The 27,721-nt window shown below is 40.0% G+C and overlaps 1 protein-coding gene across 4 annotated transcripts in view; it reads right to left on the bottom strand.

The window, feature by feature from the left end:
• LOC131438027 (cAMP-dependent protein kinase type I regulatory subunit) overlaps positions 1-27,721 on the bottom strand; it is a 173,185-nt gene that overhangs the window by 35,704 nt on the left and 109,760 nt on the right. The window contains exons 1-2 of one of the 4 annotated variants that reach the window (XM_058607805.1): positions 24,969-25,224; positions 24,288-24,822 (exon numbers count right to left, since the gene is read on the bottom strand). The exons of 2 other annotated variants lie outside the window; for them this stretch is intronic. In XM_058607805.1, the coding sequence (XP_058463788.1) occupies positions 24,288-24,299 (12 nt within the window). In that variant the 5' untranslated portion in view covers positions 24,300-24,822; positions 24,969-25,224. Of the gene's footprint in view, positions 1-24,287; positions 25,225-27,721 lie in introns of those variants that run through there. One more of the 4 variants, XM_058607804.1, reaches the window with a different exon arrangement.

Genomic DNA, 27,721 nt, shown 5'->3' with positions numbered 1-27,721 from the left:
ATCTTCCCTCAAGCATCATCGATCCTTATATTCGTAAAACTATGTCCTAATACGGAGAGATTCTCTCTATCGAAAAAGAAAACTGGAAGAACTTTTTCCCCGGTATTTTAAATGTCGTACGTCTGTTACGCATACACTCGAAGAGGCCTATACCTTCTTATGTAACTTTCGGTCAGGATACAAGAATCCCGTGCAAATCACTTGTTACCTATGACAATCAGATAGCCACATGTCAATATTGCCAAAAGGCTGTTCACTACGGTAGGCCATGTAATAAACAGGAAAAGGAGACAACTACACCAAAGGACAACGGTGCTTCCTTCACACCAACCCCAAACAACCCCAGTACACCTGTGACCAACAACAGTGAAGTTGTTCTTCAACGAAACCATCCAACGTATCCCCTATAGAACAAAGTACACCAGCTGCAATTAACAGCTTACCATCCAACCAACCAGCAACTGCAAACAATGTACAACAAGGCGCATCTACAGCAACTAGCAACGAAATCAACAACAATACCACCGATGCGGCAATGGATGACGAGACGAATCACGAACAAACTGCCCCTCAATCCTCGCAGGAGGAAAATGGAAGCTCCTCGCCCCCTAGAAAAAGGGTGACAACGAGCTCCAATACAAAAAAAACTCAGCTCAATCGGCCACGTAAAGCTTGTACGCAAATAGGCCTGAATAAAAAAAATATTTTTTAAAATAAAAAAAATATTTTTTAAAATAAAAAAATATGACGTAGAAAATTGTTAATCATATATTTGGGCTAGTAATATTGCTCACGGTTTTGCATTAAAATTCCCGACTTTGCCCCGCTCTTCCCTGTCAGTTACTGTGAAGTGACAGGTATTCAATTCTAGTTTTATTTCGGCTAAATCATTGATAATTGAAGAAAAACTGATTTCATGGAGACAGTGATTGCATACTATGATAAAAATTTCTGTTATCTAATACAACCACTTCGCCTGCTACTTGTTTCCTAGACAAAGTTCCCATCAGTGCCCTGTAACACACTGAAGGAATAGAGATCATAAACGTCCGTTGTTGATAACATACCATCAGTAGCTTCCAGTAGCGGAAAGTCCTCAGTATGTAAATAGCAACGCTGGATGACACTTTTCACATTTTCATGCCATCTGAAGCATTTATGTATGTATGTACTGCGAATGTCATGGAGGGTTAAAGTACACAGAATGTTAAGAATTTTTTCTTAGTTTTTTTTTAAATCCTGTGTCACAAATTCGGTGCCAGGAATAACACAACCATTCAGTTTGCGTTTTACCGTTTCGCGGTTAGCATTTTCACACTAAAGTATGTGACATATAAGACCGTCATCGTGGTTTGGAGTTAGCAAAACGGCAGAGAACCGGACTATTTGCCACAGTGCTTCGAATATGAGTGACACAAGAATCAACAACCGGAAGCTAATATTAGAAAACTAAAGAGTCCATTCATCTCTGCTACAAAAATGCTGTAGGTAACTTACAGTTAGACCTAGAGTAAATTGTAAAGAAGGAAAATAATTTTGTACAAACACCTCTTCTCTACATCGATATAAAAATACAAGTACTCGGAAATAAGCAACTCGCAGTTTGATCCAAAAGTACCGTTAGAAATATTTTAGTTGAAAGCCGCACAGAAAGAGAATGTCTATCGGCGTCATTGGGCTGCCCAAACGCAAAACCTTTCCATTGAATTATACTAGCTTGATTCGGTGAGACTGGGCAAGAGAGAGAAATAAAAACCACTAGTAAACAAACGGCTTAATCCGTATAAGGAAACATCGAACTTTTGCAGGAATGCTGCTGCTTCTGATTGTCTAACAGTCGGCACGTGTTTCTGTCCTTAAGCCGATGTTTGTTCACCTACATCATATCGACGAAAACTCAACTAAGCGCGTCAATGCCGATGTCAAGGATAAACAATCGGCTGGTGGACTGGTTTCGCTACCGAAACTGGTGATATCTGACCATCGGCAGTTCGGACATGTGATACAACCTTCTTCAGTGCGATACAATCTTATCAGTATGTGAAGTACGGTTTTCACATGTTATAGGCAACTGACGATTTGTTTTGTGTTTGTGATGAATTCAGACTGGAACACCGTTACTAGTTTCAGATAAAAATACTGTAGAGAGGCTCACCAAGTTTTACGGGAGAAATTAAAACATGCTAAATATCTACTCCTCAAGGTTAATAAATAAGCAATAAAAGTATGTTTGTGACCGATTTTCTTGTAATAAATACACACTAACAGTGCACAATAGTTCTACAAAATCAGAAAAATAATGAATTCAAACTGCAGCTTTCCGGACTAATTATATCAATGACATTCATGAAGCTTCCAAATAAATCTAACTGATTGTCATTGTTCGTGCTACATTCCTGGCGATCGGACGTGCGAGTGTCGGTATCCGCTTTTCGTCGCGTCTGCAATCTTCACGAGTGTTTAGTGTGTCGGCGACAGTGCTGACTCATCAAAGTGCGAGCGTGCTAGCCACCACGCGTATCGAGTAGAATAGCAACAAATTGAATTAGAGCTAAGTCACGCAACCACCACTCATTCAAATAGTGACAGTAAGTAAACTAAGCCACACCTACATCCGAGAAACCAAAACCAAAATGGGAGGCCCAGAGCCCCCACCCCTCAATAATTTCCCCCCCTTACCCCCATCCAGTGCCTCCCCCGCATACATGCAAAAAGGTGACGAAATAGATACTCACATACTACTTTTACGTCCCACAATCAATGATAACCAAACAAACACGCTCCCCCCCAACCCCTTCCTTATCCAAAAAATTATTCAACAATTCATCGGGGCTGACTACAACAAATTCCTAAGTGCAACGAAAACGGCGCGAGGAACACAATACATATTAAAAACAACGTCCAGGCACGTATACACAAGACTCAGGACTCTCCAAAGCCTCGGAAATGATTACCCGGTCGAGGTCATACCACACCCGACCCTTAATAGAGTCCAGGGTGTTATCTACGACGTCGACACTATCAACCTCTCCGAGGCAGAACTGCTAACCGAACTAAAAGCTCAAAACGTTATTGACGTTCGGAGAATTACTAAGACTGTTAATGGAACACTCACCAACACCCCGCTACTCATTCTGTCATTCGCCGGTATCAAACTACCGGAGAAAATCTTCATTGGGTTAATCCGCACCGAAGTAAGGCAGTACTATCCCGCTCCATTGCAATGTTACCGATGTGGCCACTTCGGTCACGGCAGCAAAGCATGCAACCAGAAAGAGATCTGCTTAAACTGTAGCGAGGAACACGAGAACTCTCGCGAAAACCCATGCAGAAAGAGCAGCAGATGTCCAAATTGCAACGAAAACCACCCCGCTCGATACAAAAAATGTTCGAATTACATCGCCGAAATGAAAATAGTGAAAACTAAAATCGACAATAACCTCACCTATGCGGAAGCTAGGAAACTACACAAGCCAAAACAACAAACCTTCGTTAATGTAGCAAGCAACGAGGCAAAGGAGTGGCGTGAAAAATCAGAAAAATTGGAAAAAGACTTCGAGGAACTCAAAAACCAATATCGCTCAAAGATCACACAACTGGTTAATAGCAAAGACACTCTAATAAAAAAACTGAAACAAGAGCTACAAGAAAGCCAAAAAATTAACATGCAGATTCTCGCTGAGATGGCCGAACTAAAGAAACATATTACTGGAAACTACACCCAGTCACAAAGCACATGGACACATCCCAAAGACAACACCCGGAAAACCAAACACAATTCCAACGATGACATCCCCACATCCAACCCTGAAAAAGCAACGGCCAACTACGGAAACCTATTTACGGAGATAACCCCAACTATCAATACATCGAAGAAACTACCTCAACAAAGTGCAGACAAACATAGAGAAAACTCCCCTACCCAATCACCACGAGCAAAGAAACAGAATACAAGCAGAGCCAACGACAATTTCTCACCCCCTCCTGAAATGGAGGGGATAGAAACCGATCATTCCTCGGATATCGACCCAACAATCGAATAAAAGGACATTAAGATACTAACCCCTCCAACAAAAGACATGCACCGAGATCAACTAACTCTACAAAACAAAACAAAAATGATCCAAAACCGAACAACACTCGCATTACAATGGAACACTAACGGACTACGAAACTCTCTAGGCGACCTACAAATATTAATCAATAATACCAATCCTATCTGTCTGGCTTTACAAGAAACCCACCTCTCCGACGCCACCGACCCCACTGCATGGCTCGGACACAATTACACATGGGAAGCTAAAACCGGGGAGAACATCTATCAAACAGTCGGACTTGGAATACGTAAGGACATTCCTTCTACCATCATTCAACTGCGGACAGATCTGATCGCTGTTGCCAGACAGATCACATACCCGTTTAAAATAACGGTCGTCTCGATTTACCTACCCCAAAACATTTCCAATTTAAACCACAAATTCCGCAAACTAATTGAAGAAATTCATCCCCCATTCCTCATCCTGGGGGATGTCAACGCCCACCACGAACGTTGGGGAGCACGCCAAAGCAACCAACGAGGGAACCTAATAATCGAAACCATCGAAGATCACAACGCAATAATTCTAAACGACGGCAGAATTACCTTCACTCGCGGGAACTCCGAATCGGCAATCGACATCTCCATAGCTTCATCATCAGTAGCCAGATTATGCTCTTGGGAGGTCCTCGATGATCCTGCCAACAGCGACCATTTTCCCATTACCATTTCCCATAACCAACACTCACCCGACACTACACGAAGACCACGATGGATCACGGAACGTGCGGACTGGCCCGAATACGAACGCCTTGTATCAATCAACATAGAACCTAACAGGGAGTACACCGCCACAGAGCTCGGCCTTATAATGAACCAAGCCGCCCACGAAACCATACCTAAAACAGGTAAAAAGGCTGCGAAGCGAGCCATCCACTGGTGGTGCCCAGAGGTGGCAGACGCCATCAAAGCCCGCCGTAAGGCACTGCGGGTACTACAAAAAACCGAAATTAATAACCCAACCCGACAGGAAAAGGAACAGATATTCAGAACTAAAAGGAACCAAGCCAGGAAAGCAATCCGAGAAGCAAAAGAGGCAAGCTGGACCCGATTCTTAGAAGAAATCTCAACCGACTCAAACACAACCCAACTTTGGAGAAGGGTCAACGCCCTAAACGGCAAGCGCCGCCACACCGGCTTCACCCTCAACACTAACGGCGCCACCACAATAGACCCCTCCATAATGGCAGAGGAAATGGGCACCCACTTTGCCTCATTATCAGCCAACAATGCCTTACATCCTGCATTCCTAACAAAGAAAGCCAAACTTGAACTCATCAAAACTACCTTTCCCCCCGACACCGGACAACAGTTCAACCAACCATTCTCCGGCTCCGAACTCCAACATGCACTAGCATCAGCACACGGTAAATCAGCCGGAAGCGACGGCATCAGCTACCCACTCATACAGCATCTCCCACCCGACGCCAAAAAAGCACTACTGAAGTGTTATAACACAATATGGGAGCGCGGGGAACTACCCGATTACTGGAAAAGTGCCTTAGTCGTCCCTATTCCCAAGAAATGCGAGGGGAACAGAACCGTAAAAGACTTCCGTCCCATCAGTCTTCTCCCATGTATTGGAAAAATCATGGAAAAAATGGTAAACCGCCGCCTGTCAGCTTATTTAGAGACTAACCAACTGCTCGACCAAAGACAATTCGCTTTCCGCCAAGGCCAAGGAACAGGAATCCACCTGGGAACCCTGGGTCAGATTTTACGCGACGCAAAAGACCAAAACCTGCATGCCGACATAGCCATCCTAGACATAGCCAAAGCCTATAATACAGTATGGCGAGAAGGCATACTGCGCACGCTACTTAAAGAAGGAATCACCGGCAACATGGGTGCATTTCTCAGCAACTATCTTCAAAATCGTCAATTCCAGGTTACCATAGGAGGAAACCGATCATCAACCTTCACCGAAACCAACGGGGTACCCCAAGGCTCCGCACTAGCCGTCACACTCTTTTTAATAGCAATGAACCCTGTATTCCGAAACATAACAAGCAAACTCCACATACTTGTCTATGCCGACGACATAATCCTCGTCTCAACAGGAAAAAACCTCAAATTCATTCGCAGGAAGATCCAAACCGCGGTTAAGAAAATCGGCCAATGGGCGAACTCTGTCGGATTTTCCATAGCACCCCAGAAATGCGCCATTGCACATTGTTGCAACTCTCACCATGTCGCTGCAGGAAATCCAATTAAACTGGATAACACTAACATACCCTTTCAACGCCTACCCAAGATACTCGGCATCACGATCGACCGAAAGCTCACTTTCAACGACCACTTCAAGAACATTAAAAAAGACTGCGAAAGTCGGCTGCGACTTATCAAAACAATAAGCTCCTGCCACCCCCGATGGAACCGACGAACAGCTCTCAACATCAGCAAGGCCCTAATCAACAGCCGGATCTTCTATGGAATTGAAATCACTTGCCTAAACCGGGAAGGCATGCAGAAGACATTAGCTCCTCTCTACAACCGCTCAATCCGTCTGGCAAGCAACCTCTTACCTAGCACCCCGGCGTTCGCTGCCTGCGTTGAATCCGGAGTCTTACCCTTCCAATGGTACGCCAATATCACCATTTTCAAAAGGACTCTCGGCTTCCTACAAAGAACAAGAGGCAACAATCGAATATTACTCAGTATTGCCAAAGACCTGTACCTAATGTACAATAATACCAGAATGCCCAAACTTGCCAGGATACAACAGATCCGCCGGCGGGAATGGTTTGCCAAAACTCCACGCATCGACACCAGTTTAACCCGCACCCTCCGGGCAGGAACACAATCAAACGTAGTCCGAACCCACTTGCACCGACTAATAGAAGAGAACTACCCCTATCATCATCAAATTTTTACCGACGGATCCAAACTGAACGAACATGTCGGAGCCGGTATCTACAGCACAACATCCAACCACAACTTTCGGCTACACTCATCATGCTCAGTATTCTCGGCTGAAGCCTCAGCAATCCTCTACGCAATCAAATCCAAACCCCCCAACACTCCAACGATAATTCTATCCGACTCCTTGGCAGTCCTCACCGCCCTCGAAACAGGCAATTCCCTACACCCCTTCATCCAAGCAATAGAGGAACAGTGCAACAACCAGACGATCATCTGTTGGATACCCGGACACTCTGGAATCCCCGGCAACGAAGAAGCCGACGCACTCGCAGCTTTAGGCAGGTCCAACAACCACTACCTTACCAGAACGGTCCCAGCTATGGACCTCATCAGATGCGTCAATACAAAAGCTTTACACCACTTCATCAGAACCTGGAGAGCATCCTCAGGGCACACCCAAAAAATTAAAGGTGAACCCGACAAATGGATCGATAGAAGCAGCCGGATGGAGCAACGAGCCCTATCCAGATTGCGAACCGGCCACACCAGAATTACCCATGCACACACCATTTCAAATTGTCAACCACCATCCTGCCCCATATGCAACGTCAGGCTCTCAGTTGAACACATTCTCATCAACTGCCCCAAATTTCACGGTCTTCGCAGACATCACAGTCTGCCCAGCTCGATCCGCGAGGTACTCAGCAACAACCCGGACAACGAACATGCACTCCTTAAACTACTCCGAGATGCCAATCTACTCGAATGTCTTTGAGTGTCACGACCAAAAATCCTCACAAACGCAAGAGGAACCTAACTCCGTAACGCAAACCCACCCGAATGCTATCTAGATACCCAAACCAAAACACCAAACACCGAAAAAATTACGACCGAAAGTCTTCAAAAACGCAAGAGAAACCTAAAACAAAATCGAAATTAACTTCATCTGCCAACTAGATTAAAAATTATACCTACCGGCAGCGTAAACAAACAGCTAAGCGTTTTGTACAATAGCACCGACAGCAGCTGACAATCACTCGGACACCTAAAATAAAGACCAAAATGAATACACCGATCGAATTGTCGAACAAGTGGTGTCAGCAATAATAATCATACAGCACACCGCTCCGATTCACCGACCGAAGCGCATATCGATCAATTTCCGATACCGAAGCCCAAACCATCCAGTTCAACATCGCCAAGAGTATTAGTCAGTCGCATTCAGAATGGGCTTTTTTTCATCATCCGAAGAAGAGAATAACCGTGCCGAGATACACGGAAACACTCTGCTAACCATAGTGGAAACACAAAACAAACACTCGGAGGAATTCTCCAAACAATCAACGGCGGTAATAATTCTCATCATACTGGTCACCATCCTTATCCTGCTCATCATCATGAGGAGCATCCTGAAAATGCTAAAAAGAAAATGGACCAATGAAGGAATGAGGACGGCCCAGTCCATAGCGAGTATCACCAGAGTCTGAACGGAAACGCACCGATATCCTCACCTGAACACACCCGGCCGTCCAATCCAACACAGTCCTACTCCACACAGTCCGGAGCTCCACAAGTCCAGAGTCATTAAAAATAAAAACAACGGCAGGCCCCACTATCTTGAACCATTAAACAGACCTTAAACATCAACCAAACAGAAAACGGCTGATCACGCAAATCGAGTCGACGACCAACACGAAGCAGCTCAAAGTTATAAAGAAAGCACACAATATTGCAACCAAGGTCGGACAACGGCATCTATCAGCCAGAATTACAACTAAGCAACACGGGGGAACCCTATCTCCACAACGAACGGCCCAAGGACAACGACACCTGCAGGTCACTTTCTTAACAGAGTCGACCCCCAGACGAAAAACTTTGAGGATCATCCACAAGGAAATCAAAGGAATTATATTTCAATATATTATAAACAATACAATGTAGCTATATCAAATGAAATGTAATTATAAATCCTATCCATCCCACTCATCCCCAAACTCCCCTCCCAACACTATATCACCTCGGCGAATGACCAAACGGTTAAAGCCGAGGCTCTAAATAAACGAATAATAATAATAATAATAACTGATTGAATAAAAAAGCTACGCAGTGATAGATAGATCTAAAAACCTCCAGATTGATTCGGGTATTTCACGAAAGTGTGCTATAACGCTTTTGTCGAATATAGCGGTAACATTTCCAGAAGTAAAAGTATCAGCAATCATACAGATTTAAATCGCGAAACTTAGAATAGAATAGAGTTCAATTTTTCTGATTCAAACTCCTATTCGGTTATATCTTCGGAACCTGACGTGCCCGACATGATTTAACTACACCTAATTCCTGACCACATTACAGCTTCCAAACAAGGCTAAGACTGTCGAAATCAGCTATTCGAAACTTGCGGTTTGTGGAATTCTGGGGGCTGCGAAGTAGGTTTATAATTTTCAGGAGAAACATTTTTTCTGTCAGCAATTGTTTCTAGCTTGGGTACAGGCGTACCATCAATAAATAAGTCCTGCAAACTAGAAGAAAACACTGACCGGTTTTAGGCGATTAGCTCTACTTTAGTTTGTAGTTTATAAAAACACACCCTGGAAAAAAAAAAATTTTTTTTCAAATATAACTTTGTACTTGCAGAACCGAGTCGGATCCAAATGAAATACAGTAGCAACCCGAGCAGAGTGTGAGATCAAATAGAAAACTCATTTTGATGTTGCGATGTTCGCATTTATCGATTACTCAATTTGCTGTTGTTTTGGTCGTTTTAAGTGGCAAAATATCAAAATCGAAAGCAAAAAGATATTCCGATGATATAAAACAGAAAACTTTTTTTTGCTAACAGCCAAAGCAAACTGAAATCTAAATAAGATATAGATTTTTTCTTGTTGATAGCAAAACTAGTTCTCAATTTGAAGTTATTATCAAACAACGACAACAAAACTGGAATGCATAATCAGTTATTGATTTGCTTTAAAAAGACATTACTGAAAACAAACAAGTCGCGAGCATAAGCTAAAATTAGATTGGGCAAAAGGAGCCAGGATAGTATACCTTTAGGCGATATTACTTGAAACAATAAAAAAAACGTCAAAAGCACCAACACCTCCATGGAGAGAGACTTGGGTTTCGAACCTAGGTGATTTGGATTCCGAACTCTCTGCGAATGCTATGGACTGTGACGTTAAGCTGTGAGTGGATGGAGAATTTTCGATCATATGACAAGCAGTGTTGATTCGCAAAGCTGTATACAGGTAGTTTTAGCCGATGTACACTCATTTCGTCGCATCCGTCCCGCAACCATCGTGAATGGCACTGCCGCTATTTGATAGGTATTAAAATGTGCTCTTTGTGTTTTTCTCGTATCCAGAAGCTGTAGCATGTGAACATCATAATATCAAATTGAGTAATTTATTTGATCTCACTCTACTCGAGTATGTAATCACTTTGAAATACGAATTTTGAGGCTCAGAAGAGCGAGCGCTTTAAAGTGAAGTCTTGTGCAGCAAAGGCTCACTGGAGACGTGAATTAGAAATCTGACAATAATCAATCCCAGATCATATGTTATTTCGATTCCAAAATAATATCTGACTTATTTCGGTTGGTGTGGTCATGGAAAAATTCATATAACTTGACGAGAATCGATACGTTTTGAAGACTATAGAAACATTTTGCATACCTTAGATATGACCAGGGGTGGATGTAGCAAGTGCCTTTAAAACGGGGGGTGTAATGTTTCTAACGGTATAACTCCGAAACTACTGAACGGATTGCTATCAAATTTGGCACAGATACTTCTTGCTCTTCAGAGATAAGTTTTATTTATGAGGAAAGGGGCCTAGCAAGGGTCTTTAACAGCAGATCATGAGAAAGATTATCAAATTGGATGAGTATCGATACCTTTTGAAGACCATACATAGTTTTTGTAAAGCTCAAACATGCAAAGGATAACTCCGAAACAACTCAATAGATTATTAACTTTCTTGGCACAAGTAATTCTTGCTGTTCATGGGTTCTTATAAAAGAAATTTTGAAAAGTGGGGGGGAGGGGGTCTGTGGGAGAGGTGGTTGTTGCAGTAAGCGTTTGCTAACAGTTTGCAGCAAAATGTTTCGAGTTTTACGAAATCGAAATTTTTCGACAGGCACAGATATTTATCACAACAAAGAGATGATCGTAAGGATATTAATACGCATAAAAGAACTCAATTCTTTGTAAATATCGGAGTAATTCCATAACAACTTAGTAGATTATCACCAAACTTGGCAGAGGTTTTTGCTATTCAGAGGTGGTAATAAAGCTATTATTTTCTTGTCGAGATCAGATATGCATTGCACAGGTATACAAAAGGCTAGAGCAAGTGCCTCTAAAAAAGGGTTTATTGTTAAATTTATCTTATTTGTCGACAAACTAGGATATAGACTAGGTGAAAAGAGTCTGAAAAATCAATTTTCATCACCCCTCCTCTCTTTTTTGACGAGTACGGATACTTTTTACACTACTCAGAGGGGAGAGAGCTGTTGCAAATTCACTAACAAAAGAGGAGTTCAATGTTAAATTCATTCGACGAGAAACGATACTTCTTGATTAATACAGATACTACCTTCACATCAAAATAGATTAAAGGGTTATTTCAAGGAAGGAGTGTAGCAAGTGCCCCAAACATGGGAAGTATAAAGTGAATTGATCGGATTTTACGAAAAAATGGTACTTCTTGACTAGTACTATATATTTCTAGCAACTAAGTGAGGATTACAAAAATATTCAGAAGAGACAGGGGGATTAAAAATTCTTAACCAAGGGAGGTAAAATTGATCTGAATCGACGAAGATATTACAAAATTAATGTGCATTTTTTTATGTAAATTGAGAAAACTGTCGAACCGAGCTGATGAAAATAAGTTTACGATTTGAATTAACTGAATCGTTATTCTATAGAACGAAAGTATTATTTAACGTAGTTAAGAAGAGCCTTTCGTTATCAAATACTCATTATCACAATCTTGAGCAATTGTGTGGAAATAAGTTGTGTTTTACTACGCTCTGAGTCTTTAAATGGGCAGAACAATTTCTAAAATTGTTTTGCGGCCTTGCCTTCACGAAACATATCCGAGCAACGCCGGGTAATTCAGTTAGTACTGCGTACTGTTTTTTTACCCTCAAATATATTGTATTTTATTTTTGTACTGTATTTTTACACTGAAATGTACTGCATTTTTCACACTAAAAATTAATACAGAATTTGAAATCTTTAATGCATCGTATTTCGATTTGTGGCACAACACGTAGCGAATGTGAATGTAAATACATGCAAACAAAATTTGTTTCATTAATCATTCCTTTTCAGAGCGTGTCACAACAATTTAGCGAAATTTTGATGATTAAAAAAATAAGAAAATTTAATTTATCTAGATCAAAATCAACATAAAAATATCCACTTCTTAAAATTTTTTTGATAAATAATTCGTGCAAAGATTTTTTTGCATGTGAAACACACGAAAAAACAGACCAATTGAGGGCTGAAACAACTGGCGGAGAAGTTGCTATAGAGAAATGACTACAAATGAACGCCGAGCACAGTTGAACATGCTCGGTTCTATAGTTCAATTAGCTAGTATAGTATAGGAGCTAGCTACGGGTTCGAGTTATTTGCTTTTGTTTTTTATTCACTATTTGCCAAAAAATTTCGTACTGTAAAATGTACTGTTTTTCGTAAAAAAAAATACGAGCGTTATGTATTATGTTATGTACTATTGATCGTACCGCTTGTCACAAATGGAATGCTACGCTATCCACATGAGTAAATTGCTTGCCAAATCATGTATTTTTTGGAAAACTGACATGTTTTGGTTTCTAACGTCTTCTGCCTCATCGAACATATCACCATCACCATCATCGCCCACGGAAGGCCGCTCTAGTCACGCGGGCCACCCGCTGGGTATTCGTAGCATGGGGGTGTTTCCCGCGGACCCACACGGACCGAAGGATACGGCTAACGTCATCTGGAAGACTCATGACATATTCCATCCACCGGCCGGTACCAATCGCCAGCTAAAGGCTGGATCTGCCAAAGTCGACCACTGCGACCCCAATACAACATTATCCAATTATACTATCCTAGTGTTGAGTTAGTTGTAAATAAAATTAGAAAAAGTCCTTGGCACCTTAGAGCTTAAGCAGTGTGCCTTAAAAAATTATATTATTGAATAAAAAAAATATGATAGACAGTGAAAAACAGTGCATCTCGGAAGTCTACTTTCAAATTTGGAAGGGTTATGGCGAATATTTCCGGTTCGAGAGACGTAATATTATATGTAACGCAACCGACAATTTCTAATGTTTTGTAATACAAGAAAATTTCTCGGAGATAAAAAAATCGATTTCGAAAGACTTAGACTTGTTTGAAAGCTACTATTAGGTTATTTGATAATCTCCCAATACCGATGGTGGAAGGTAAAATCTTGCAAATGTTTTAATGAAACTATATAAATGGCAAGAGAAAGGCATTATCACATCACTAGGTGGATTACGAAGGGTTTTATTAGTTTCCCACAACCACGATCTGTGTGCAATTATGTTATCACATCTGGTTTATCAATTGGCACTTTTCCCAAGACCTCTTGAACGTCCAAGTGCATTAGATTTATCTCTTTGCTCGACCTCAATTCGACTAGATTGCACCTGGAAAGTATTTCCTGATTTACACGGTAGCGATCATTTACCAATCATCATCTCAATTAGTAGTAACAAAGGCATTGCTAATTCAGTTAATATTCCATATGATTTGACTAACAATATTGACTGGAATAAATACTAAAGTAGTATCTCAAGTACCTTGAACTCAATGGAAGAGCTCCCCCCACTTGCAGAATATGACTTCCTCGTTTGTTCGATTCTGGAGGCCGCAGAACAAGCCCAAACCAAACGATTTCTTGGTCCATCGTCGAACAGAAGGCCTCCGAACCCTTGGTGGGACAAAGAGTGTTCAGATGCTAAACACGCGAAACAAAATGCTTTCAAGACGTTTTTAAAACAAGGAGGAGAAACTCCTCAGAATTTTGAAAAATTCTTGACTTTAGAAACCAAGTACAAGAGTATACTTCGGGCCAAGAAAAGTAGCAATTGGAGACATTTTGTCGAAGGTTCGTCAAGAGAAACCTCAATGAGCACTCTTTGGAATACGGTCAGACGAATGAGGAATCGTAACGTAGGAAATGAGAGTGAGGGATACTCGAATCGATGGATATTTGATTTGCGAGGAAAGTTTGTCCAGATTCTGTTCCTACGCATAGCATTATCAGGAAGTCTTCTCCAAATGATAGAATTTTCCATAGCACTCATGCCTTGTAACAATAACGCTCCTGGGTTGGACAGAATTAAATACAACTAGGTGAAGAATCTACCCGACCTTGCAAAACGACGTTTGTTGGAATTGTTCAACAAGTTTGGTTTTACTTTCGTCTGACATCCAAATTTCCTTCGCTCAAAAACAACTAATGGCATTTTTAGACATTAACGGAGCATTTGATTCAGTTTCCATTGATGTTTATTCAGACAAGATCCATCAACATGGACTTCCAACGATTATAAATAATTATTTGTACAACCTTTTGTCAGAGAAATGCATGTATTTTTCACATGGCGATTTGGCAACATTCAGAATTAGCTCAGTCCGCTCCTCTATAATTTTTACGTGAATGACATTGACAGGTGTCTAGTAACCCCATGTACTCTAAGACAATTGGCAGATGATGGAGTGGTTTCAGTAACTGGACCCAAAGCTATTGATCTGCAAAACCCATTGCAAGATACCTTAGATAAATTGTTCGTTTGGGCTGTTCATCTGGGTATCGAACTCTCTGCGGAGAAAATAGAGCTGGTCGTCTTTTCAAGAAAGGATGATCCCGCGCAGCTTCAGCTTCATATAATGGGAGAATGATCCAACAGGTTTTGACTTTCAAATACCTCGAGGTTTGGTTTGATTCCAAATGCACGTGGGGAGGACACATTAGGTATCTAATAAAAAATGCCTTCAAAAAGTAAATTTTTTTCGAGCAATAACAGGATCTTGGTGGGGTGCTCATCCGGAAGATCTAATAAAATTGTATCAGACAACGATACTGTTCCTACGCAGTATCAGTGATGGAATATGGATGCGTTTGCTTTCGTTCCGCTGCAAACTCTCATATTATCAAACTGGAGCGAATTCAGTACCGTTGTTTGCGAATTGCCTTAGGCTGCATGCATTCGACGCATACAATGAGTCTTTTGGGAGCTTTCATCGCGACTGCTAATAAGATGTGAGGTACTGATTCCCCTGGTTATTAATAACTTCGAAAGGCTAGTTGAGCTTCAATCTCAAACAAGATTCATGACAGTATATTTTAACCATATGTCACAGGAAATCAACCCTTCAAGATATATTCCTATCCGTGTCAGCCTCCTAAATGTCCCTGACTCAACTCTATTTTTCGACACATCCATGCAGCGCTAAGTGCGTGGTATCCCGGAACACCTACGCTCGATGGAAATCCCAAAAATATTAACAAGTAAGTCCAGGCATATTGACTCTGAAAAAATATTTTACACGGACGGATCACGAATTGAAGAGGCTACTGGGTTTGGTATATTCAACAATAATGTTTCGGCCTCATTTAGGCTTCAAGAACCTGCATCTGTTTATATCGCAGAGTTAGCAGCAGTTCATTATAGTTTGAGTGTAATCGTCACATTATCTCCAAACCATTATTTTTTCTTCACAGATAGTCTGAGTGCAATTGAAGCCATTCGCTCAAACGCTGCTGGCAAAACTGAACCGTTTTTCTTGGGCAAAATAAAACAATACCTGAACGACATATTGATCAAACCACAATAGTTTGGGTCATTGCTCCATTCCAGACAATGAAAGAGCCGATATTTTAGCCAAACGTGGTGCTTTTGAGGGTGAAATTTATGAGAGACCGATTGCTTTCAACGAATTCTATAGCGCGTCTCGCCACAGAACACTAGCCAGCATGCCAGCTTCTTGGGATAAAGATGATCTGGGTCGGTGGATGCACTCAATTATTCCTAAAATATCGACTAAGGCATGGTTCAGGGGACTGGATGTGAGTAGGGACCTCATTCGTGTGACGTCCAGACTCATGTCCAATCACTACACGTTAGATGCACATCTCCTTCGAATTGGACTTTCCGAGACTAATCATTGTGCTTGTGGCGAAGGTTACCGCGATATTGATCATGTCGTTTGGACATGCGTGGAGTATCGTGATGTCAGATCTCAACTAATAAATTTCTTGCGTACTCAAGGTAGACTATCCAATGTCCCAGTTCGCAACATTCTTGCTTGACGTGACGTTCCTTGCATGAAACTTCTTTATCATTTCATTAAGTCCATTGGAGTTCCAATTTAAATCTTAATTTATGTTAGACTGTTTTCTCTTTCATGAGTTCAACTATATGATATTGAATTAAGTGATGAACTGATACAAACAAACCTGAAATAGTTATACGATAATTTTTTTCATAAATACGTTTATTTCATAGGCAATATACACAAGTTTTTCTTCGCCGTGGCATCCACAATACACAGTAGTTTGAACCTAATACATTTCGTATATCATATTAGTATTTTGGTATTCATTAGTTTAACACTGTTTTTATCAAGCGATTTGCAATTATAAATTGCATTAAATAAATTACATTCTTGATCTTATTACTATTTCAAGTTTGTTTGTATCAGTTCATCACTTTTATTTACTATAAGATATCCTATTGGTTGAACTCATGGAAGAGAAAGCAGTCTAACATAAAATAAAATTTAAATTGGAACTCCAATGGACTTAATTAAATGATAAAGAAGTTTCATGAAAGGAAGGTCACGATAGGCAAGAATGTCGCGAATTGGGATATTGGATAGTCTACCTTGGGTACGCAAGGAGTTATAAGATCATGTACAAAATAAATGTATTTTATTGAATGTAATTTATAAGAGCAACTCACTTGATAAAAAAGTGTTTAGATTTACTAATGAATACCAAAATACTAATATAATATTCGAAATGTATTAGGTTTAAAGTACTGTGTATTGTGGATGCAAAAACTTAAAAAAAAATTAGCACTTCGACGAGTTCCGTGATATCGAAGCATAATTTTTAGCTGAATACTATTCGACCAGAAGTTAAAAATTATTTCTGATGTCGAAAGTGACTTCATAAAGTACCATTAAAGAATTATGTTAAAGACAGCTCAGTATTCAGCGGACAGTTTGCTCAATACTTCGAATGCTGTAGAACCCCTATTATCGAATCAATACCGAGTGCTTCGATTCAGTGAAATATTCGTTCAGTTCTCTTTTCGTACTCCGGCCATGAAGAACGTTTGCTGAACGATCCAAATTCCGGCTTTTATGAATCATAAGTATCACACTTAGTTGTGCTTTGATGTTTTTTTTTTTCAAGACGACGGCAAACGATAGTGACGCCGGTATTAAGTTGTCATTTCAAATTGGACACAATTCCGAGACCACGGCTTTGATCTTCTATATTTGATTGTCACCGACAGCTAACGGTAGCCGTGGTTTCGTGCCCAGTCCTATTAAAGAATTCATTCAGTCAGAACTAATGACGGCCACAATGAATCATTTACCATTGTGTGTCGTTTGTTCTATACCTGGTCGAATGAGAGTTGACCCGGCAGTCGGTATAGTTTGATACCTATTTTCGATGCAAACGTAAAGGCATGCCACCGCAATTTTTTACGGAAAAGTACAAATTTTAACAAGTTTTTTTGCTATAAGAAGCAATTCTGAAAGAATGAATCCAGCTACTATGCATATTTATTCAGGTTTGTAATATTCTCCAATGCCTACTTCAATTTATTTACACACAAAAAAACATAGCAATTGGGTGAAAAACTCGACCCTTCGTCGCTCACTAAAAACGTTCATTTACAACTGATTAATGGGAATTTCAATCGGCCGATTTTCACATTGCTTAGATTCGATCCTCCTCTAATGACTTAATAACAGCTCTATCAGATTGCTTTTTTCGCCAATCTTCAAACAGCTGCCGGTGAATTCGGGTTACAGTTACTGCGTGGGTGGTTATTAACAGTTTGTTGCCGGCGTCGAAACGACTATATACTGGTTGGAGCGAAGGTACTATCGACTGTTTAATTTATTTACGGCTGTCTAGTGAGCCGTACTGAGTACACAGTGTAACGTACACCGTAGTATAGGTCTTCTATTTTCAGATGAAGCAGATCCATGCATGAAAGCATTACAAACTAAACCCGGTTCGGATGTGGGACGGCATTCCATGTGCGTTTTCGACAACATATACGAAAAACAATCGGCTTCCATGCCGAACAAATATTCCATCTAGGATAGCCGGATTACCGAAAGCTATAACCATCTCGGCATCGGCTATCCGCTATTCAACAGCGATGTATCATCGACACCGAATGCCAGGTAGATAGCGCAAAACCCACACACACACACACACACACACTCGCACATGCCGATAGCAGATCTTCTCGGACCCGAAAATCCATCCACTATGGCTATATTTGGTAACCGGCAATGGCCTATTCATTGCTGTTGTTTTCCTTATTTCTCGTTAGCCGATTCTGCCGACTGGTGCATGTTTCCCAAAATGGTGCCAATTTCGAATGGAATAACGTGACAATCACGGTCAACGACGGCCGTCGGGAACTCACGATAGCCACACATAAATGCTAGCATAGTGTCACATTCGAAAAAGATTCAACAGCCTGACGGCAACCGAAACGCGACGGCCGCCGGATTCATCAAAAGGTGATAAGCTTATTTATTGTTGACTCTCTCGTAATTTACTGATCCTACTCGATGATACGATTTTGGGAATCAACACCGTATGCGATTTATTGAATTTGAAAACAGATTCGAACGCGACTCTTGTCATTGATAATTTGCCTTTCCACTTAGTGTTAATTTTTTTCTCTGGAACTTTCCACACTTGGGACAAAATATGTCAGGTTTTATTAGGTTCAATGTAACACACGGATCAATAAGTCCCGAGACTAACAATGGAAACAACATTTTTTTTGCAAATTTTCTTTTATTCATCAACATAATCACCTTTTAGGGTGATACAATGGTTCCAACATTTTTCCAATTTTTCAATACCATGTTTATAAAAAAAATTATCTTTCGCTTCAAAATAAGCTTCAGTTTCAGCGATGACCTCCTCATTTGAGCCAAATCTTTTTCCCTGGAGCATTTTTTTAAGATCAGCAAAGAGCCAGTAGTCACTGGGGGCTAAATCTGGCGAGTATGGGTGTGGGGAAGTAGATCAAAGCCCAATTCGTTCAATTTCGCCATTGTTTTCATCGACTTGTGGCAGGGTGCATTGTCTTGATGAAAAAGGATTTTTTTTTCTCTGCATGTGCGGTCGTTTTTTTGCGATTTCCTCCTTCAAACGCACCAGTAAGTCAATATAATAATCACTGTTGATCGATTTACCTTTTTCGAGGTAGTCAATGAAAATCACGCCATGCGTATCCCAAAAAACTGACGCCATGACTTTGCCAGCTGACTGCTGCGTTTTCGGACGCTTCGGACGGCTTTCGCCAGCTGTGCGCCACTCAGATGACTGCCGCTTCGACTCTGGAGTGTAGTGATGTATCCATGTTTCGTTCATGGTCACGTAACGACGCAAGAAATCTTTTTTGTTGCGAGTAAATAGCGATAAACTTCTTTCTGAATCATCGACTCGTTGCTGTTTTTGTTCCATCGAAAGCAATCGCGGCACCCACTTGGAAAAAACCTTTTACATGCTCAATTTTTCATGAAGGATAGTAAATACACTTCCATATGATATCTGTGTCATCTCAGCAATCTCACGGAGCTTCACTTTACGATCTTTCATTATAATTTTTGTCACTTCACTCACATTTTCCGGTGTAACGGCTTCCACAGGTCTACCCGAGCGTTCCGCGTCATTTGTGTCGGTACGACCACGTTTAAACTCGGTGAACCACCGACAAATCGTTGCTTTTGATGGCCAAGAGTCTGGATAACATTTTTCAATCCATTGTTTCGCTTGCACGGTGTTTTTACCCATTAAAAAACAATGTTTTATCAAAACGCGAAACTCGTTTTTTTTCCATTTTTTAAACAAACTACAAAACGACTCTACTCCAACCTCGATAACTCAGCTGTTTCTGGTCGGATCGACTTAAAATTTTGACCCGTTTCAAGCAAAGGTTAGTATTCTAGAAAGACGTGGTTACTGGTTTACTACGAGCGCCATCTCTGCTTTAGTCTCGGGACTTATTGATCCATGTGTTATTTTATCGGTGTGATGAATTGTTTGTATCCTTTTACTCTATGAAAAACCACAAGGATCAGCCCCATTGGGTTGTTCGAGCCAATGATGTGGAACAAGGCAACCAAAATTTCTAATGATCGACATTTTCAATTAATCGTCACACTTTTGAATCCGCAAATGCATGAGAGTCTGCTTAGATAGAACTTTATTAGGAACCAACACCAAACACGCGAACCCAGAATATAGACTCTGTTTGTCGTGATTTGTATTTGTTTTGTAGCAGACGAGATTACATCAATAGCCCAAATGTATGCAATTATATTTTGGTACACGCTTGTGATACGGATATCGATATCTCTTCGTCAAGCCTGTGTTCAAGTTTTGTATGCAAGCAGTTATTTTTATAGCGTTTCTCTACCATTACTACCATTCTGCGATTTCGGTTGAAGCGATAAATTTTACTCATTATCAATCGAGTTCATCTTATATAAATTAGAAAATAATCTTATGCACTCAAAATTTACCCTGGGGTAGTTGTCAGGCGAAACGACATAACATGGAATTTCATCCGAACTTGCATGACACAAGATCAGAGCATAACAATTAAAGCTTCAAATCGTTTTATAGCACTTTTTGTCTTGCTGTCTAGCAACAACCTACCTCTAGCATGCTACGCGTAGGACTGAAACGTTAGCTATAATTTTGCTTATATTTATAGATTCGCGTGCTTCCAGTAGCTTCGCTTTTGCATCGATTGACCAATCAGAGCGATGCTTTCACTTTGATATATCGCTTACTCCTTTAAAACCGTCGACTATGGCAGGGAAATCCGGTATGCCAGAGTTTTTTCGCAGACAAAATAGGACACTGCTAGCTATTAATCAACATTCCAATGATATACAATTAAAAATACATGGCTATGAACATTCAAATCAATACGTAGAAATATTTCCAATCAAATGGTGACATAATATTAATAATTGATACAAAATTTACTGAGCTGTAATTGTTCAAAACCTGACCACATTTCTACGTGTACTTTTCTTGAGTTTCTAATTTGCACCCCTATATAGAAAACATAGATGTGTTCCACATTAAAAGGGATCCAGCAAAAAGAGACACAAACGTGGTCAAAACGAGAACACTGGAATCGATATAGTATAAATTTGAACTACTCCGACATTCTTAGCCGTTGTCCATACGGCTGAGAATACTAGAAATTTAGCGATCTACCAATCGTATCTCATTTTTTTTTGCAGTATCGGCTATATTGATGAATTCTTAGCAAACTGGGCCAATTCATCTCAAAATCGCACACTTAGTAGTTTGTTTGCATGATAAACGTAACACTGTAGGTTGTAGTTTGTTTGTAGATAATCGTAACTAATGATATAATATTGGCTTCTGTTTTGCCTATTTTCCTTACCCTTAAAGATGGACGGACTTCCAAATGACTTTTTACCCATTGGGTTTTTTTCAATTAGAATTTTCGGTAAAACTAGTTCCATGTGTGATGTTCACATTATGTAACTGACAGTAGCAATTTCACAATCGGTCTCGAAATCTCTCATTCTGTCATCGTATCTCGTGTTTTAAACCGGTACAACGAACGTTTAACTGTTAATCGGAAGGAAAAACAACATGCAAGCTGGGCCAATTCATCTCGAGTAGTTCGAGCTTTCAAGAGGAATCCAACAGTTTAGTAAGAGATGTGGTGAAATACTGCATTTGTGTAAAACTTTCGTGCAAGACGCGAAAAAACTACAAAAGAACTAAACACGTACAAAGTTCAAATGGAACCGAATCGCAATGAATTGAAGAATGGAAGTGGGAAAATCACGTGCATAGAAGTGCTACGCACAGATATTGACAAACTTTCATTGTCCGGATATGGATGACGAGACGTACGTGTAAAAAGTAGAAAATGACACAATTTTCCAAAAAATACATGATACGGCAAACAATTTATTCATGTGGAAAAAAGAATACCCCATTTTTGACAACCGGGACGATCAACAGGCATACAGTAATGCCTCCAGAAGCGTCTACTACCACGTCTAAGCTGACAATGGTCCTATGTTTTTTGGTTAGATTTAACTTCGTACCATTCAAAAATTACTTTTTTGAGCGGTTAATGGAAATTAAATTAAATTAAATTGATTTAAAAAGAAAAAATATTTTCATTTAATTGTACTATATTTGAAAAATCTTTACTATTTCGCCACTAACGTTAGGAGATAATAAAAAAGAACCATTTTAATCCACCCAGTGCACAGTGGTCCGGAACGGGAAATTAGCGTGACAAAAATATTTTCATTATTAAATATTAGTTTTTTGTAGTTGGTGTCTTCACAAAAGTTGTTTGTAATCAAATGGCGCTCCTTTTGATGAAAAATGTTACTAGGGTGGTCCTCATTTAGATTGAAATCTGAAATCTAACTTTCTTAATTGAACTCAGAAATGATTTTGTTGTACAATAAAGTTGTAGGAAATTTTATTTTGAGCAACTTTGCTGAAAAAAGCACCTCTCTAGCTTTTCATTTGATCGAGTTACATCAATTTTCCCGAATAAAAGTAGGATGGCTCCTGAAAATTGACTTTTTTTTTGTTCTAGCTTTTTTGTGAAACGTTCTACGGAAAAATTGTCTTCAGAAGAGTTGTTGTACTAATCATTGCGCCTATTTTTTTTTGCTCAACTAAGCTTTTTCATATAAGCCACCAGAAAAAAGTTATGATTATTTAAGATGAACGAAGTACGATTTCAGATTTCAATCTAAATGAGGACCACCCTAGTAATATTTTTCACCAAAAGGAGCGCCATTTGATTACAAGCAACTTTTGTGAAGACATCATCTACAAAAAACTAATATTTAATAGTGAAAATATTTTTGTCACGCTAAATTCCCGTTTCGAACCATAGTGCAATGTGTGGAGGAATATAAGCAGTTTTTTTTTGTCCTTTGAGAAATATTCCGTTGTTCCGTGCTGAGAGTGATGAAGTTAGAGCAGGAAAGAAATAAGGTATTATGGAAAGGGAAACTACCAAGTATTTTACAACATTGTTGTCTGCGACAATAGTTACATTTATTTCGCATGGAAAAACTAGGTGTTATTATAAGAAGAGGTTTTCAGAAACACACATGACACTCTTTCAGTTAGAAGCTGACATCTGTGTTAAAGTTTGAGAAATTTTAGAAAACTTAATCTTGTTTGAGTGCTTAGATTTTTTGCAAATGATAAAATCGACAATTGAGTTCTTTTAAAATTAATTGATGTTGACAACCCTTCCCATTTTTTTTAAATTGTAATATTTTTGAAACATTTCCTTTAACTGAAAGTAAATGATATTGGTTTCAAAACCGAGCTCGATCGTAGCTATGTTCTCGGGATCGTTCACGGATTTGATATTACGAATAGTGCTTAAAATAAACAACAGGTCATTCGGTGGTTTCAAGCTTCTTATGCCTGGAAATGGTCACCAATTTGGATTAACTTGATCAGTTGGGGTGAATATTAATATACAGCATTCGTCATTATAAGTTTTCCAAAACCAACAAGAAGCAAAAGGATAGATTGAATGAAAAGCTATATCTCGAAAGTGCATACAACTGAAAGAACTCAACAGCAAATCTAAACGGCAACCATCCAGGTTCGAAGCAATAATGAACAGTGCCATAAGTGCCGATTCTTGTAAAGTGTATTAATAAACATCGTTTTCAACAAAGAGAGGCAACAACCCCCGCATCAAACACCGCCCGTCTCCATCGATAGTTCAACCAACACACAACAATACTCGTAACGTATGATTCGGTAACCCGTAGGATTACCACTCTGACTGTGAATGTCGGAGTGCGCATAACCCCGAATCAAATACGTCAAATTATTCACTAGTCTGGGATGGTGCCCGGTAGTCAATCAAACCGACTACGTTGACGTAGCTGTCAACCGGTAGCAATTAAATTAGTCACAGCCGTTTAAAAATAAGCTATTGATAAGGCATCTATTTATCTAACTCAATGCTCACCTGTTGACTCATTTTTTTTGTAGGATTCTTCAGAAGTAGTACGTGAGATGGATGAGATCCGATTCACCTACTGCAATTCAATTAGTTTATAAGTTTATTGGCTTTTCCGGGGATTTGCACAGCTGTTGTCCCACGCGCCAGCTAAATCTGTCACTCTTTTGGTATGCTGAAAACACAATTTTCACACGACTTCACCTCCTACTTAGTTGCTCTGAACGATGTGCTGAATGCAATGTGCTCTTGACAGACAAGAAACTCCCAACACAGCTGTTGATTTTTTTTTCTACTGACCAAACAAACGCTGATACATTCCTTTCGGCTTGTTTTGCTACACACTTTCATGGAAAATCATCACACACTTGTTTTCCAACAGTGGATTCGACTGTATCTTCGAACTCGAGGAAGAGCTGTCTATTTTTAGGAGTCTCTTGCGGTTTCGAAAGATTTTTTTTGGTTCGAGCACCTCAACGCGGTTAGAAAGAGAGTTCCATAGGAAAACTTTAAATGGTCGTACTATTTTGCATATAAATGCGGACTGCAAAAGACGGGTGACAATTTTCCAACCAACCCAGAAAAAAAACTAATTGAATTAGTCGGTCCACTTCTGGACTTCTGTTACGAACTTCTATAGTATTGATTCAAATTCAAATGCCCGTCGTTTGTAGCAAGCGCTTGACTTACTTGGCCGAGAGAGCTCAAATTTATATAATTTACACAATCATAGCAAATTTTAAGGAAACCTCCAAACCAAACTATTCGCTTATCTCGCTCTGGACTACTAACACTTTGGATAACTCGATTGGCGCCGAATGCGTAAATGGTAATCTTCTGATTAACGTACTCGCACCTTGCACACGCGAGTGATACCAACCAACCAACTCGGGTAACAACAGGAGAAGGAAAAAGTTGATGCTACCGCCAAGAATCGCGCCGGTCGACTGAAAAGTGTTGCGCTCGGAAGGAACGGTAAAATACATCTCAAAAACCGTGTGGCAGTTGCTCCTTTCGAGTGTGGCACACGAATCTTACCCGCGCTGTCGTGTGAAGCGTGCGCAGGGTGGTTCCAACTGCTTTCCGTTCATTGGCCATTCACTAGTTTTAGGATTTTTTTTCACTTTGGAGGCGTTTGGAGTTCGATGCGATATGCGCCAATAAGAATAAATTATTTTGAGAACGATTTGTTTTTATTACGTCCAGGTTTTTCCAGATTTTCCAATCGAGAATTTCGAATTTCGAGAATTTTGATCAAAGAGCATTCTTTTACGATGTGAGAACAAATGTTTGAATAACATAGTATTCTCTTATTAGTCCTTTTGGGAAATGGTAATCACTTCTGCAGACAGTGTTTCAAAAGAAAGGAAACAAGCTTTTTGATAGTAGTACCAAACTTATCCCAATTATTTACTCTGTTCGGGATCGAATCGTTGGTCGGTAACGACGCAATCGCTAAGGGGCTGTCCATAAAAGACGTAACGCCGCAAGGGGGAGGGAGGTGTTTCACAAATTGTGACCTTTAGTGACAGAGGGAAGGGGGGAGGGTTTTTGGAATGTGACGTGCAATATTTGCAATGAGCACATTTTTGAAATACCTTATGATAAAAAAAGAACCGGAATTTTCATTTTAAATTACCCGCGCTTGTCCAATCGGTAAACTTTTATTTTCTCAACGTTGGCAACACTTTTATACACATTTTGTCAAATTTAGACGCATATCAGTTTTTATCTTCACCAGACTGGAGTTTGCTGCTATCTAATGACGACTGCAACTCGGTTGCTTCACTTTGGACAAATATTGTTTTATATTCAATCGATCAGATTGTTCCGAAGAAGACGCGTCGACAGTCAACTTATCCTCCTTGGTCGAATCCGCTCTCAAAGCGATATAAAAGTGCTAAAAGATGTGCATTAAAAAAGTTCACAAAGAACCCTTCTCTACAACTAAGATCATATTACATATTTGTCAATAACCGGTATAAGGGATTAAATAAGGCGCTCTATTACAACTACCAACGGAGGATTCAGAATAGTCTCAAATCAAATCCCAAACGCTTTTGGAGTCATGTTAATGATCAAAGAAAGGAATCTGGGTTACCTACTCACATGTCCTTACCGTCTTTCGTTCTGAAGAAATGTTCAAGAAGTCTTCTGATGTAATTGACTCTTATGTTCAATCTCTCTCTTAAACGCGGATTTTTTTCCTGCTTCATGGAAGAACTCTTACATTTTCCCTGTATATAAGAAAGGTGACAAAACTATTATTTCAAATTATTGAGGAATTGCTGCCCTATGTACTGTATCGAAACTATTTGAAATAATATTACTGAGCTTCATCACTCATCACTGCTCTAGCTATATATCTGATACACAACATGGTTTCATGCCTAAACGGTCTACGTCCACAAATCTTGTGTCGTACACATCATACATCATTCGATCTATGCAAGCGCATCATCAAGTCGATGCCATTTACACTGATTTCTCGGCTGCTTTTGACAAAATTAATCACCAGATTGCAGTTGCCAAACTCGAAAGGCTTGGGTTCAGCGGTTGCTTCCTCAAATGGCTTGAATCATATCTGACAGGTCGAAATATGACTGTGAAAATAGGAGACAACGTCACTTCACCATTCATTGCGAGCTCCGGAGTTCTACAAGGAAGCCATCTGGGACCGTCCATATTCTTATTATACTTCAATGACCTGAATTTTTCGCTGGAATGCATGAAGCTATCATTCGCGGATGGTTTCAAATTGTTCCATCTCATCTAGGATTCTGAAGATCCCGCTTTCTTACAAACTCAGTTAGATGTATTCTATAACTGGTGCAATGTTAACAGGATAGTACTAAACGCCTCAAAATGTTCCGTCATCGCATTCTCTCGTAAACGAAACACGATCACGTACGACTATTCTATTTCGACAGCGGTCTTGGAACGAGTTTCATCAATCAATGATTTAGGAGTGTTATTAGATTCTAAGCTCAATTTCAAAGATCATATTGAGTATACTATATATAAAGCTTCTAAGATGCTAGGACTTATGTTCCGCATTTCAAAAAACTTCAACAACGTATATTGCCTGAAATCGCTTTATTGCGCTTTAGTCCGCTCTACCCTTGAGTACGCTGTCGTTGTTTGGGCACCATATTATCAAGCCGATAAGCTGCGAATAGAAGCTGTTCAGCGGAAATTCGTCCGTTTTGCTTTGCGTCGTCTGCCATGGAGAGATGTAGCCAACCTTCCAAGCTACGAAAATCGTTGTAGACTCATCAACCTTGATTTGTTATCAGTTAGCCGGGATACTTCCAAAGCCATTTTTATTGCGGATTTGATCCAATCCCGAATTGGTTGTGTGGATCTTCTTCGACAGCTAAGCTTCAATATCCATCGTCGTAACTTGCGGTTAAACTCTTTCTTCAGAATCCCTCGTGCTAAAA

Source organism: Malaya genurostris, chromosome 3 (assembly GCF_030247185.1).
Source record: "Malaya genurostris strain Urasoe2022 chromosome 3, Malgen_1.1, whole genome shotgun sequence".
Classification (NCBI taxonomy): Eukaryota; Metazoa; Arthropoda; class Insecta; order Diptera; family Culicidae; genus Malaya; species Malaya genurostris.
The sequence above is the reverse complement of the archived record's forward strand: the minus strand, read 5'-3'. Positions and strand labels throughout refer to the sequence as shown.